The 14,085-nt window shown below is 41.4% G+C and overlaps 1 protein-coding gene across 1 annotated transcript; it reads left to right on the plus strand.

The window, feature by feature from the left end:
* The first annotated feature begins 591 nt into the window (after positions 1-591).
* On the plus strand, positions 592-13,882 carry klhdc4 (kelch domain containing 4). Its single transcript, XM_080437160.1, has 13 exons — positions 592-784; positions 1,897-1,988; positions 2,696-2,774; positions 3,266-3,364; positions 3,852-3,988; positions 4,322-4,414; positions 4,924-5,086; positions 5,179-5,257; positions 8,926-9,134; positions 9,720-9,939; positions 10,111-10,290; positions 10,406-10,531; positions 12,885-13,882. The coding sequence occupies exons 1-13, from the start codon at positions 686-688 to the stop codon at positions 13,055-13,057; spliced, it is 1,749 nt and encodes a 582-aa protein (XP_080293286.1). The 5' UTR covers positions 592-685; the 3' UTR covers positions 13,058-13,882.
* The last annotated feature ends 203 nt before the right edge of the window (positions 13,883-14,085 follow it).

Genomic DNA, 14,085 nt, shown 5'->3' on the forward strand with positions numbered 1-14,085 from the left:
ATAATGTTACTGTCTCTATGGGGTTTTGGGTGGGTGGCTCATCATGGCTGTTGTGATAGAAGTGTGTACAGCTGCCAGTCTGCCTCTTGGTCCCAACTGTATGGTCATGATGAGCATGGAGTGTCAATAAACTCACCCGTGCTAGCCTGTGTGTGGAATGAGCTTCATCAAGTTGGATGTATGCCGTCTCTCCTATGAGAACAGGTTTCCCCTCAACATTTATGAAGCCCACGTTATTTATAACATTATATAACATCATGTACCTATACCGTATTTATTACATTATTTATAAATGTTATTTAACATGTTATTATGTGGGAAACCACCTTTTCACACAAAAAAAAATTGTTTTAACAAAGGAATATCACAATATGCAACTCATGAGTGCATGCATGTAGAATAAATGCTGTAAATAAATTTAAACAAATAGGCCTATGTTGTCCAGTAAATTAGGCCCAACTTTTCTTTGAAAGGGGAATTGTTTCACATTTCTCCTCCAACACACTAGAGGGCGTAATTTCTACACATAATAGCTCGTCCTACGTCATGTATGTTGCCGGAAGCAAATGGTGCCTGGCAGAGGAAGGAAACACACGCGAGTTTGTTTAGGTGAGATTCACGTGTTCAGTATCACTGAACAAAAATACGTTTATAATCGTATTATTATCACTACAACACAGTAGCCATGGGTAAAAAGGGTAAGAACGACAAGAAGGTTAAAGGGGCCGAGAAGACAGCTGCCAAAATGGAGAAAAAGGTTTCCAAGAGGTCCAAACGTGAAGAGGTTTGATGATGCTTTCATTTATCTTAACACCTTGATACTATCTTTCTTGTTTATATTTTCTCTATTGTAACACACATGGACACCGCGTAGCAAGTTGAGTTGGAAGGTTTGCTATTGCTAAGATGTCATTTTAACTAAACTAAAAATTAACTTTAACTATGATAAGATAAACCTTAGGACATTGGCAGGTGTGATAGCAGTATGAAACATAGGAGCAGTATGAAACATAGGAGAAAAGAGTAAGTCAAGAACCAAGCCAAGATACATACAAATTAAAATAAATATAAAATGAAGAAACAAATTATAAGGATAGATTCTGGGACAAGATATAAGAGAAAAAATAAGGGAAATGTACAGTCAAGTAAATATGAAGGCACACTGGATATATGAATTAATATACATCATACACCGCCAATAAATATATGAATGAAGACTAGTATGTACTTAAGTCTTACTGTGTATAAATTGAGAATGAGTATATATGCATGAGAAAATGAATGAATATATCAACAATGTATATGAGAATGAATATGGTCTGTCAACAGACCTTCAACAGTGAGTATCTGGAATAATTATATGTACAATCTACAGTATAAGTATATGAATGAATATAAGCAAGTTTCAATAGTTATCCTTAACAGGCATCTGTCAAAGTTCTGCAAATGTACATCATCCTATAGTAGTCCATGTGAAAGTACTCCAGAGTCCCTGCAAGAGTGAGTAGTCAAAAGCCATTAGTAACAGACATTGCAAGTCTTAAAGTTCTTATATGGGGTCAAGCTTGGATGTGGAGCATGATGGCTACTGGCAGAAAGGACTGGAAGTTGTGCGGGGATGAGTCGTTGTTGTTGTTCATCTTCAATAGCTCATCATAGAGGGAACGAGAAAGGTTCTCCAGAATAGCATTCAGCTTCCTCCTCATCCTCCCCTCGTCAACCACCTCCAGACTGTCCAGTTGAACTAGAAATAGAGCGACGATTTGAAAATATGAAATGTCAAATCAGTCAGTCTTTACCAATTTAGGAAAGATATTCTATCTATTCCATCTGTCCTTCTAATTCCCTGCTCCCTCCTTTCAATCAAACCTTTGCCCCCTACTTTTCTTTTGCCAGGAGGATTTGGAAGCCCTTATAGCAGAGTTCCAGAGTCTGGATGCCAAGAAAACACAGGTGGTGGAGACGGCTTGTCCACCTCCATCCCCAAGGTACAGTAAGAGGTTCAGGCAGAGGAAGGCTTCGGCCAGAATGCGTTTGTGGGTTGCCTGTGTCTATCTGAATAAAAGTATCTGAAGGACACTTCTGTGAGTGCTGCCATTATTCTGCTGATATTCTCTTCTGAGCCGTGCATCACTGATTACTTGTGACTGAGTTGTGCTTGCATTATTTCTAGTTTGAGAGTAACAGATCACTGTACATCATCTTGATTATTATGTTACACGGACTGTTTATCAGTTCTGAAACTACATTGCACATGCTCTCACAAGGCTCGAGGGATAACTAACGTGATAGGGGTCCCTCAAAAGCTTAGAAATTAATTGTTTTGTAATCAAGGGACATTGTCTTCGGACGTTTCATACATTTTCTCCCCTATGTGTATGGGAATCTGACGTTTAGTTGCCTATTAACATTTGTCAACATTGCTAGTGATTTTCAAGTGGAACTAAGTAATTTGAACATTGTATGTGAGCCATTCCACTTTGACTCTAGTTTCTTAACCATATTAATAGCACTATACTAATGATGATCAGTGTTTGGAAATGATTCCTGTGCTGTTTTCAGACAAACGCTCAGCACACTGAATGACCTTATAGATATATATGCTGTACCATTTAGCTTGATGTGATTGTGAAACACCCCTCTATGTTGTCAGACAAATAAAGCATGTTTGTCTCTGTCTCTTGGTACCCCACAGACTGAATGCCTCTCTCTCTCCCCATCCTGAGAAAGATGAACTCATCCTGTTTGGAGGAGAGTTTTTCAATGGGAAGAAGGTAGACACTTCACTAATATATTTATTATTATTATTATTGCTGTTATTGTTATTAAAAATGTCATAACTACATCACGGCGTTTAGGTTTATGTACCTGTAGTTTGTCAAACTTTTAACTGTGGACACATATCCACATTTTCCTTGTTGTTGTGTTGGGTAGATTTTTAAATGTACACAATTTTCTTAGCCCGCTAGGGTGGGGTTCTAAGGATGGATATGTTGGTCTGTTCGTCCATTTGTCAGTCCGATAAAATAACTTAAACTACTGGCTGGTATAATTTATGTGCACCTTTATGAACCCCAGAGGATGGCCTTACTGGTTTTTGTGACCCAATGGCAGAGTCATTGGAGCCTGGTGTATATAAACCATGTTACCTAGTAGTATATACACATGTAGCAGCAGCAGCACATATAATGTATTTACTTAATTTTATGTTTCACTCTTGTACTATCTGCGTGAGTAAAAAATGCTGTGTTGTCTATCCTTACAGACATATTTGTACAATGATCTGTTTTTCTACAACATCAAGAAGGACACATGGGTAAAGTCAGAAATCCCTAACCCTCCTCCACCCCGCTGTGCTCACCAGGTAAGCAAACCACAGGGCTTTTCAAACCTCTTACGTACACACTTTATAGACCGTAAAATGACATGCCATCAATCCAAGATAGACCAGTTCTTACATTTTCTGAATCGTCACAAGTGTTATAAAATAATTGGCAGCTAACAGCCCATTCAAAATAATTTGTCCTTATACTGCACGATGAATGGAAGGAAATGCATACAACTTCAATACTAACCACTACAATATTCATCCCTATTTTTGACCACAAGGTGGCAGACTTCTCTAATACAATCAACACGATACAGTGCACAGCAGGATTTAGCCTCAATTTTACCAGATTAGCTGCATACTGCAATAAGCACAATTTAATATTTTTGATGATACCACACTTGAATCGATTTAAATTGATTCTTGTATATTTCCCAATAAGTTGGGGAATATGTACGTACAACCAACTCTCCATCACTCATCTTAAAAAGTTCTCCTCTCCTCTTATTGTGTGCCTTCACAGGCGGTCGTGGTACCCCAGGGTGGCGGTCAGTTGTGGGTGTGTGGGGGAGAGTTTGCGTCTCCAGATGGCGAACAGTTCTACCACTACAAGGACCTGTGGGTGTTGCATCTGGCTACACAGACATGGGAAAACATCAAGTACGTACAGATGGATAGTCTTAACGGCTGCAATTAAAGAGGTAGATCAATGGGATTATGGATTGATAGATTGTATGAATACTTGAGCTACCACTCAGAAGAAATGCAGTACATGAATCCCGTTATATTGATTAGTAGACGGGCTGTGAAGTAGATAATTGGTGTATGGAAAGACACCCACAGTCACGGCCCGCCACGACTCTACTTTACTCTACTTAGTTTACTTTGCTTTTCCACTGTACTCTTACTGTACTGGTTTTGATTTCCATGTACCGTTTTATTTGACCATATAAATAAATGAAACCAACTCATTGTGGATTGTGTGCTGTCCAGGGTGCCAGGTGGTCCCTCAGGGAGGAGTGGACACAGGATGGTCCTCAGTAAGAGACAGCTTCTGCTGTTTGGTGGCTTCCATGAGAGTACCAGGTAGGAAGAGGGTTTATCCATCACATTGTGAATATACTAACCTGTTGTGAATCTACTATAGCAGCAATAGTAACACACCTTGTAATTGCTTAATTCAATCAAGCAGTACACCTGTATGGAAGCATCTGCATTCGTTTATGTGTCTCAACTAATTTATGCAGGTTTTTCCTTTAATTTGGTGTGTGTGTGTGTGTGTGTGTGTGTGTGTGTGTGTGTGTGTGTGTGTGTGTGTGTGTGTGTGTGTGTGTGTGTGTGTGTGTGTGTGTGTGTGTGTGTGTGTGTGTGTGTGTGTGTGTGTGTGTGTGTGTGTGATGAAATGCGAGTGCACATGCATGCACGTGTGCATACAGAACACACACATACACAGAAATGGTTTGCAGATAGGAAAGTAATTTTTGAAATATAGGTTTCTCCTCTTCTCTTTCGCAAATGATAAAAGTTTCTACTAAAGGTGCTTACTTTTCTGTGCTTTTCCCCTCATGTCCACCCTGTCCTTCCTCCTCCTATAGAGATTTTATCTACTACAATGATGTCTACGCCTTCTCTCTGGACTCCTTCTCTTGGTCCCGCCTCTCTCCATCAGGCTCAGGCCCTTCACCGCGCTCTGCCTGCCTGTTGACCTCAACACCGGATTCCACGGGTGTCATTATCTACGGAGGATACTCCAAAGCGGTGTGTGGCACCACCATAGCAATAATGTCTCTCTCTCTGTCCTGTGATTTATACAATAATTGTGTGTGTTTGTCGGGGTGTGTGGGCTATAGAGAGCTAAGAAGGATGTGGAGAAAGGGACCATCCACTCTGACATGTTCCTTCTGAAGAGAGAGGAGAAGGACGGCCAAGGTACCCAACACTTAATCCTTATAAACACTTAATCCTTTTTAATGCATAACTGTCATGCAGATACAGTACCTTGAACAAGAATTCACCCCCCTTTTCAGATTTTGGTTGGAATTCAAATTGAAGATGCAAAATATGAATATACTGTATGCACTCACTCACCGGCTACTTAATTAGGTGCGCGTTAACGTACTTTTCCGCTCAGTTTTCTGTGTCAGCTTCTTGAGCCGTGAGCCTCAGCTGCAAGCAATCTAAGCCATTTCATTGTGTTTTTGTATACCCATATCATACGTACAGTACATACGTACATCAGAGACTGATTGAAGCACTAAAACCTTGTACTTGTGCTTTAAGATATGAAAGTAACTTGTACTTAGCCCATGTCATCCTACCGTGTACATCAGAGACTGATTGAAGCACCTTAGAGGCGAGTCATCTAGATAGAAGAGGGTCTACGTGTCCTGTCTGTGTGTCCGGAGCTAATCTAACAAAGCGATGGATGATCTGCGTCACTTTTCTTGTACACACCTTTTATACTTTCTGAAATATTTAACTTTAATTGTAAAATGGAAGTTTAGAATCATACATCATACATTTATCATAGATGACCAATGTCATAGATCAGGCAATCAGGGCTCCCAAACTTTTTTGCCCCAAGGACCCCCTCCAACATTGTCAATAATAATTAACCACCCACAAAGTGACAATTGTATACAGTACAGTTTTACTGTCTTAACTCTTTGTACTTGCATAAAAGAGAGATTTCATATTGTTGTTCTGAAACTGACATTATCATATTATGAAATGAATGCATTTCATGTCTGAGCCATTGTTCAGAAAGGGATCTGTGATATCAAATCAAAGAAAAGGGTCCTGCACACTGTCTGGAACTTGCAAAAAGGATGCTCTTGATTCTTAATTAAATCGACGTTTCGGTCTTTAGACCTTCATCAGGACAAACATGTCTGAGCCATTCAAAATTGTCATTATTCATGCATGGAATGGAAAGCATTTCATATTTATGGCTGAACATCCCAAAACAAAGTACAAAGCACATAGCCAGTAGTATGCACCTTTCAGGTGAATGAGGGAAGTGAATTATCTGGTAATTATTTGGTAATTGTAGCATATTGTAATTGTATGAACAATCTGTACCTCGTTGAGACATTGATGAGACTGGGGGGTTATGTGTCTGCACTAGCTCTCGCTCGCTTGCTCTCTCTCTCTCTCTCTCTCTCTCAAATGTTAAGAATTTTAGTCCTTACAATGCCTTTGTTAAGTAGCCTACTGACGTGTTTTCAACTACCCAAAGCAATATTGAGCCATAGCAGTGGGAGATCGGCTTGAGAGGGGAACATAATCAAATCAAACAAATATCATTTTCAAATGGGTTTCCCCAGGTTGGGGTACCATCTCACCCTATCTCAATGACTGATGTCACTAGCAGGCCACATTGGAGTCACACCATTCCCATGTGGATTGGATCGACATGATTCAGGTTTTTTTACACTGCTGTGTTTGCTGCTGAAAGAATAATCCTAAAATTGTCATACGCGCCTTAAGAATACATACGGTAATAATAATACATGCAATTTCTATAGCGCATCTAAGCAACACGTTAATTTAAAGGAATACACAAATGTATTAATATTAGTCATTTCTACTCATGTCATTATGGTGGAGCAGTGATATAATGAGCTTATTACACATTCACACAGTCGGAGATGATGCAGCAGATTATATTATAGCGATACATTCATGTGTTTCTTAGATTAAACTGACTTGGGAGCAAATAAAAAATAAAAAATGAATATAATAACATAATTCAGATTGGTAAGAAGACCTATTTTCATAGTGCTTCAAACAGTCTCTGTTTTAGGATGATATGGGTAATACAAAAGCACAATGAAATGGCTTTGATATTGCTTGCAGCCAACAGCTCACAGCTCAAGAAGCTGACACAGATAACCCACTCCCTCTACTTGAGAATCTATACCTCTAATAAAAAAATCATGATGTTATAAGCCTATTAAGTTATGCATTCACGCGGTCAGCAATTTATTTTGCCAGCTGTACTTCCTGCATTTGGCAACTGCAACTGTGTCGTGTTTTTTTTTGTTTCATTTGTGAAATATACTCCAGTTTTGCGAATGGTTTTATGCTGCAATCACTGCCCCTTTTTTGTGAACATGCTTATGGCTAGTTTGGAAAAGCCTGGGTTGATTGAACGAGTTGATAACCACTGTCGTGTGACTGACAGGCTTGCGCTTAGCATGACTGCGTCTTGTCAGGGTTAGATAAGCTGGAGAGCTGTGTGCTCTATTCAACCTACCTGGATCTCCAAATACAGGGAAAGAGGGACGTTTTATTTGTTTGTCAGTTATATAGCTGTCATGGACGATATTGCAGTTGTGCATATTTGCACAAATATAGGATAGTCAGAGAAGATTGCTGACTCACCCGCATCATGATTGCCATGGCAACAGTTCACAATACTTGGGCATCTTGGCACTGATGGGTTATTTTTATTAGTGCATGCAGTGTGCCTGGAAATGGGAGAACACACTATGCTGGATAGTTATCAGCGTACATTTCAAACTAGAGGCCAACTTTTATTATATGTTGTGGATGGTGCTGCTGCTATTTCCACTTTAGGATAATAAAAACGAACTTGGCTTGACTTTGCTTTCAGGTTTAAAGTAAATTATGCAAATCTCTACGTGTGTGGTATCTGTCCTCCACGTATCTTGAGAACTGTCGACTTCAAACTTGGTGTCCGTATTGCCAAGAACCCGAGGGAGTGTGGTTGGGATTGGTGGTTGTCCAGAACCACTGATCTGACCGAGAGATCTCTGTACCTGTCTGTCTTTGTCTGTCTTTGTCCCTTTCATGACCATACATGGAGAACCCTGATTTCATCAATATGACGTAGACTGGCCTCCAAGTACAATGATAATGTGTGCTGCAGCCTAGTCTCTATAAATGCAATCTGGGAACCCAAAACCAAATGAGAATGAAAAACAGCGCCCTCTGCTGTTTGTACTATCTCATGTTGGCTCTGGGACAATGAGGAAACCGGGGTTTTAGTCTGCCTTCAGGCTCCACTTCCGGGTGGTGCGACTATGTTTTAATTCCCACTAACAATATTTCTACACGGAACACTAACACCACTTCTCCCAGAGAACATGGATCGTTTTGGTTATAAGCCCACTTGTTTCTATGATGAAAGAGCAAGTTAAAATGTGAATATCTTTCAGTGGTTTTGTCTGCTCCGCGGACGCCATTGTTAAATTAGTTTCGGCTTGTTTCGAGTAGGGAAGGATCAGCGGACACGTAAATCCCGCCCACTACATTTGATTGGGTAAAGCGCGGCCTGCTTCCTGATCTGAAGGCACGCCCACGCCCACACAGTGCGTACACGTTATGACGAACCTTCACGACAGATTCCAACGCAGAGCAGAATCTGTTCTTGAGAGATTACTATAAATGTGCAAAATCTATTCATGTGTGTACTGTATGCGTGTGTGTGTGCCAAACTGTCCTTTGCGTATCTCGAAAATGTTTCAGGGTGGGATCCTTGATACTTATGCAAGGTACTGTGTACATCAGGCCTAAATGTAATCCAACATGCACTGAACCTCATGGAGTATGTCTCTCCCTCTGCCCTCCAGAGAAGTGGTCATGGTCCAGGGTGAATCCTGCCGGTAACAAGCCACCTCCTCGATCTAGTTTCTCCCTGGCGGTGGGCTCAGGGGGACGGGCGGTACTGTTTGGTGGGGTTTGCGACGAGGAGGAGGAGGAGACTCTGGAGGGAGATTTCCAGAATGATCTGTACATGTATGACATGGCAAAGAACCGATGGTTCCCTGGTCAACTCAGGGTAATCTTTAATATGTATTATGTACTGTATGTAAAATGCATCCATGGTTTCTAATATTCTTACTACATTGCCTGCCACAATTTGATTTGTGTATATACCATATTGGTCATCTCTTGACCAATTATATTCTGCTTATACCACAGTTAACCTAATTGTCAAAAATGATTTCTAATATATTACATTAGAAATGTTTGCCATGGTTCTCATTCATTGATTGTAGCTACAGCAAAGGATTTCTTTCACCAAGTGTCACTAGTAACAAACCGGATTACTTCCATGTATTAGAAGTACATAGTACAGGATGGTGTGCATATTTTCTAGCTGTGAACAAATTGTACATATCTGTTCGGTCTGTTTTCATTTGAATTTTATAGAAAATGAATGTATCCTGTGGGGATATATTCATTCATCTCGGCCAATCAGAATGCCATGTGCCCTAGGTGGACTGGTATTTTTCAGTGCCCTGGTACACTGTAAAATCCCCAGTGTTAATTTATCTATTTGTAACTCAAGAGTCTGACACATATTTGTACACTACTGTACAACTACAGTTAATTTAACAAGGATGTGTCTCTGTCTGTCAAGGGGACGAAGACGCAGAAGAAGAAGAGTCGGAGGGGAAAGAAAGTGGTAACGGAGGGCGAGGGCCTGGAGGAGGAGGATGAGGCGTCCAGTGCTCCTCAAGGACCCTACGAGGTCATCAAGGAGATCGTGGCGGAGGATGGGACTGTGATGACCATAAAGGAAGTGATCCGTGGAACACAGGTCGAGGAGGAGGAGGAGGAGGAAGAGGAAGAAGATGAAAGTTGGTTTCACTTGGTTCTCAATTCATTTTTGCCTCACCTATTAATGTTGTTTTCAAGTAAAACTAACAAATAAAGGAAACTTGTTTTACTAAACTGTTTTTAAACGATTGACTGGCTTTCGCTCGTCGTTACTGGTTTCCATTTCACATCTCCCTCCCTGTTCCCCTCAGGTGCCCCCCTGGTGGAGCCCTGCCCGAGGTCTAGCGCCATGGCAACGGTGCGTCTGGGCAAGCTGTTCGTATACGGTGGAATGTTTGAGGTCGGAGACCGCCAGTTCACCCTGAATGACTTCTACTGCCTCGACCTCCACAAGATGGACCAGTGGGAGGTTCTGATTGAGATGGACCCCAGTAAGTACCGCACGCACGCACGCACTCTCACACACACACACACACACACACACACACACAGACACACACGCACACAGACACGCTCACACACTTATGGACATTTCTCTCTCAACAGAGACACAGGAATGGCTGGGCGAGGAAGAATCGGAGGGCGAGGAAGAAGAAGAGGAGGGGGAGGAGGCAAAAGGAGGAGGAGACGAAGAGGAGGAGGAATCTGAAGAGGAGAGCGACGACGAGGAAGGTAATAAGAGTTTTGTATTTTGTACTTAGTTTTTTCTATCTTTCCCATTTTCTTTTCTCTAGTTATAAATGATGACCACATTCAAGCTCACTATGAGAAACTAGGGGCTAAAAAATATTCATTTTTTTTCAAACCTGTATTGACTGAGGATGTGCAAAACAAACTCCTCGCCCTACAGCCAAACAAGGCCACCGGCCTTGACAACATCCCCACCAGATTCCTCAGAGACGCAGCGGTCTCCATTGCTCCCATAGTAGCCCACATTACAAACTTATCCATCAGTCAGTGTCACGTCCCACAAGAATTCAAGTTGGCAAGAGTAATCCCTCTATTTAAAAAAGGAAGCAAACTAGATCCTGGCAACTATAGGCCTGTTTCCATCCTTTGTTCCATCTCAAAGGTTATAGAGCGATCAATCCAAGAACAAATCAACAGCTACCTCAGCGAGCGTAAACTGTTGTTTGAATTCCAATCAGGCTTCAGAACATCCCACTCCACTGACACATGCCTACTATATTTGACCGACTACATCAAACGTGAGGTAGACTCGGGCAAATACTGTGGCATGGTCATGCTGGACCTCCAAAAGGCGTTTGACACTGTAAACCACGCAATTCTACTTGATAAGCTGAGGGCGATTGGTTTTGATTGCACATCACTAAATTGGATGAGATCTTACCTGGAGGGTAGAGAACAAGTGGTTGACATCAACGGAACCATGTCCTCATCCCTCCCGGTGAGCTGCGGGGTTCCTCAAGGCAGCATTCTAGGGCCGTTACTGTTCCTTCTATACATTAACGACATGAATGCTGCCTGTAACTGCAAACTGTTCCTGTTCGCTGATGACTCGGCACTCCTGATCTCGGGTGAGGACAAGTTGCAAGTTGAGGAAGCTCTCAGCTCTGAACTCTCAAAAATCCGTACCTGGCTGACCGATAACAAACTGTCTCTACACCTTGGGAAAACTGAATCCATCCTATTTGGGACCAGACATTCCCTCAGTAAAATGAAGGTAAATGACTTCAAGGTCAAAGTCGATGACACAATCATCACTAGCAAAGAAGAGATTACCTATTTGGGATGTATTCTTGACAAATACCTGACAGGTGAAAGCATGGCAACAAAGGTGGTCAAAGGAGTAAACCAGAGAACCAGATTTATGGGCAGAGTTTCCTCTTTTGTCAACCCTCAGGCCCTCAGGACCCTCTCAGGGGCCCTGATACAGCCCCTTTTTGACTATGCTAGCTCCTCTTGGTACTCCAACACCTCAGTGTCACTGCAGACTAAGCTTCAAACCTCCCAAAACAAACTGATCCGACTACTTCTCGGACTGGGGCCCATGACCCACCTCTCTCCCACTCACTTTGCCAGCCTAGGCTGGCTCAGGGTGGAAGACAGGGTTAAACAACAAAAAATGGGTCTGGTCTTCAAAATTGTAAATGCAGATTTGCCCGATATGCCCCCTATACCCGCATATCTGTATAAATACCTCGAAAAAGTTAGTGACACCCACAGCCACGAAACTAGAGGGAGCGTAAACAACAATCTGGTACCACCCACCCATAAAACAAACATGGGCAAATTCTCCTTCTATAGCACAGCCACTAAGGAATGGAATAGTCTAACCCCATCCCTCAAAAAATGCAGTTCGCTGGGCTCATTCAAAACAGCCCTAAAAACCCATCTTTCTGGAGGCCGAAAGAGGAGCTAGTACCAGTTTCCCTGTAGACAGACGACCCCCCCCCTCCTCTTTTTGTACATATTTTGTATTTCCTCATGCTTTTTTTTGTATATAATTTTTATTTTTCCATGCTCCCCCCCCCCCTTTTTTTTTTTTTTTTTTTTTTTGTACATATATTTTTTAAATGCTTTTTTTGTACATAGTGGTATTTTTTTTTATGTATTATCTGTATTTTCATGTTGATTTTGAACTGTTTGGTTGCTACTATATATGTCTATGAAATTAACTCAAGGACCCCAACGGAAACAAGTCCGCAAGGACTTTTTTGGCCGGACCTTTTAGACAAAAGCATTATAAATGTAACTGTGTTGTTTTACATTCTTTTGCCTAATAAAAATTTCAATCAATCAATCAATGATAGAACAGAGGGGGCAGAGCAAGAGGCATCTGTAATAAAGATGTATACCTACTTATATGTATAAATCAGGCATTTATAGTGAAGGTTGGATAGCATGGACAGCGGTCAGTGGACTACTAAAAAGTACCATCTCCAATATATTGTGTCTGTATATGTATGTATGTCTGTCTGTGTCCACATGTCTGTGTGTCTTCATTTGTCCGATTGATTTTCTGTCTCTGATTGATTGTCCCTATGTACCTGTGTGTCTCCAGATAAAAGTGAGCATCCTCCCATCCAGGATGGAGAAGCGCTAGCAGACTACCAGACCCGTACAGAACAGTACTGGATCGGGCTGGCCCGTGCCAACATGGGCCCTGACGGAAAGGACAAGAAAGTGGGCAAAGTTGGACTTGCTATGGCTAAGGTCTTCTATGAAGACCAGTAGTGTGATATGGCGAGTAATTTGGGCATGTGTGTCTGTGTTGTATGAGAGAACTTAAGTATGGCTGTTAGAGTAATTAGTGTGTGTGTGTGTATGCGTTGTTTAAAACATGTATTCTGTTTAATGGATTTGGCTTTGTTTTGATAGAACCTATTTGATACTTTAAATCTTTTGGACTTGAGACAAAATACTGTACAGTGCCAAAAAGATGGAAGAACACACTCGGGTGGCGCAGGTGTAAAGGTCCTGCCCACCACCACGGAGACTAACTTGGACAGGTATTCAAACACACAATTGGCCTTGTTTAGGGAGGGCCATCTTTGTTACTGCACTGGAGACTACAGAGTTTAGTCAAGGTCGCTTGTCAGCAGCGGTGTTGAACTATGAGGAATAGTGAATTCCTCTGCATGCGCTAGAAGAAAAAGAAGCGGCAGGCGATTCCATGTGTATCAAATGTGGTTTCATCCATTCCTAGGACCAACCAGTTTGAAGACCAACCAGTAGGGGTCAGCAGTGACAAGACCACACAACTGTGTGGGCCAATCAGGGAATTGGCATAATGACTAAATTGGGATAAAAATTGAAACATTTGGTGAAAAAACTAAACGATGGAATTACAGAGGTCGTGTGCTTCTTGCAGTAATGAGAAGAGATTTTTCATTTAATGCTTGAAAATGGAGAAACTGGATTGATATGTAATTGTAATCGTTATATGAAATCTCTTATTGGGCCTTTTTTTCATTTAAAGTCATTTTCCCCATGTGTGGTTTAAAGCCTAATATCTGTTAAATCTCTGTTCAATAAATGTATGTACGTACATTTACAGCACATCTATCTTTCCCTATCTGTGTCCTCATAGTATTCCCGGATTATGAGTATGTATACGTTTGATCCTCCTGAATTTGGGTAATTCAACGAGTATCCACAGAGAACATCCGAACTGAAACACCAAATGTAAGTAAGTAAGGCATAAGGCAGTCACTTCCTCATTGATCGGACACGTGTCATGTCAGGGACGGATGAGCGCTCAT

The sequence above is a fragment of the Gymnoscopelus braueri genome (assembly GCF_963280865.1).
Source record: "Gymnoscopelus braueri genome assembly, chromosome: 9".
Taxonomy (NCBI): Eukaryota; Metazoa; Chordata; class Actinopteri; order Myctophiformes; family Myctophidae; genus Gymnoscopelus; species Gymnoscopelus braueri.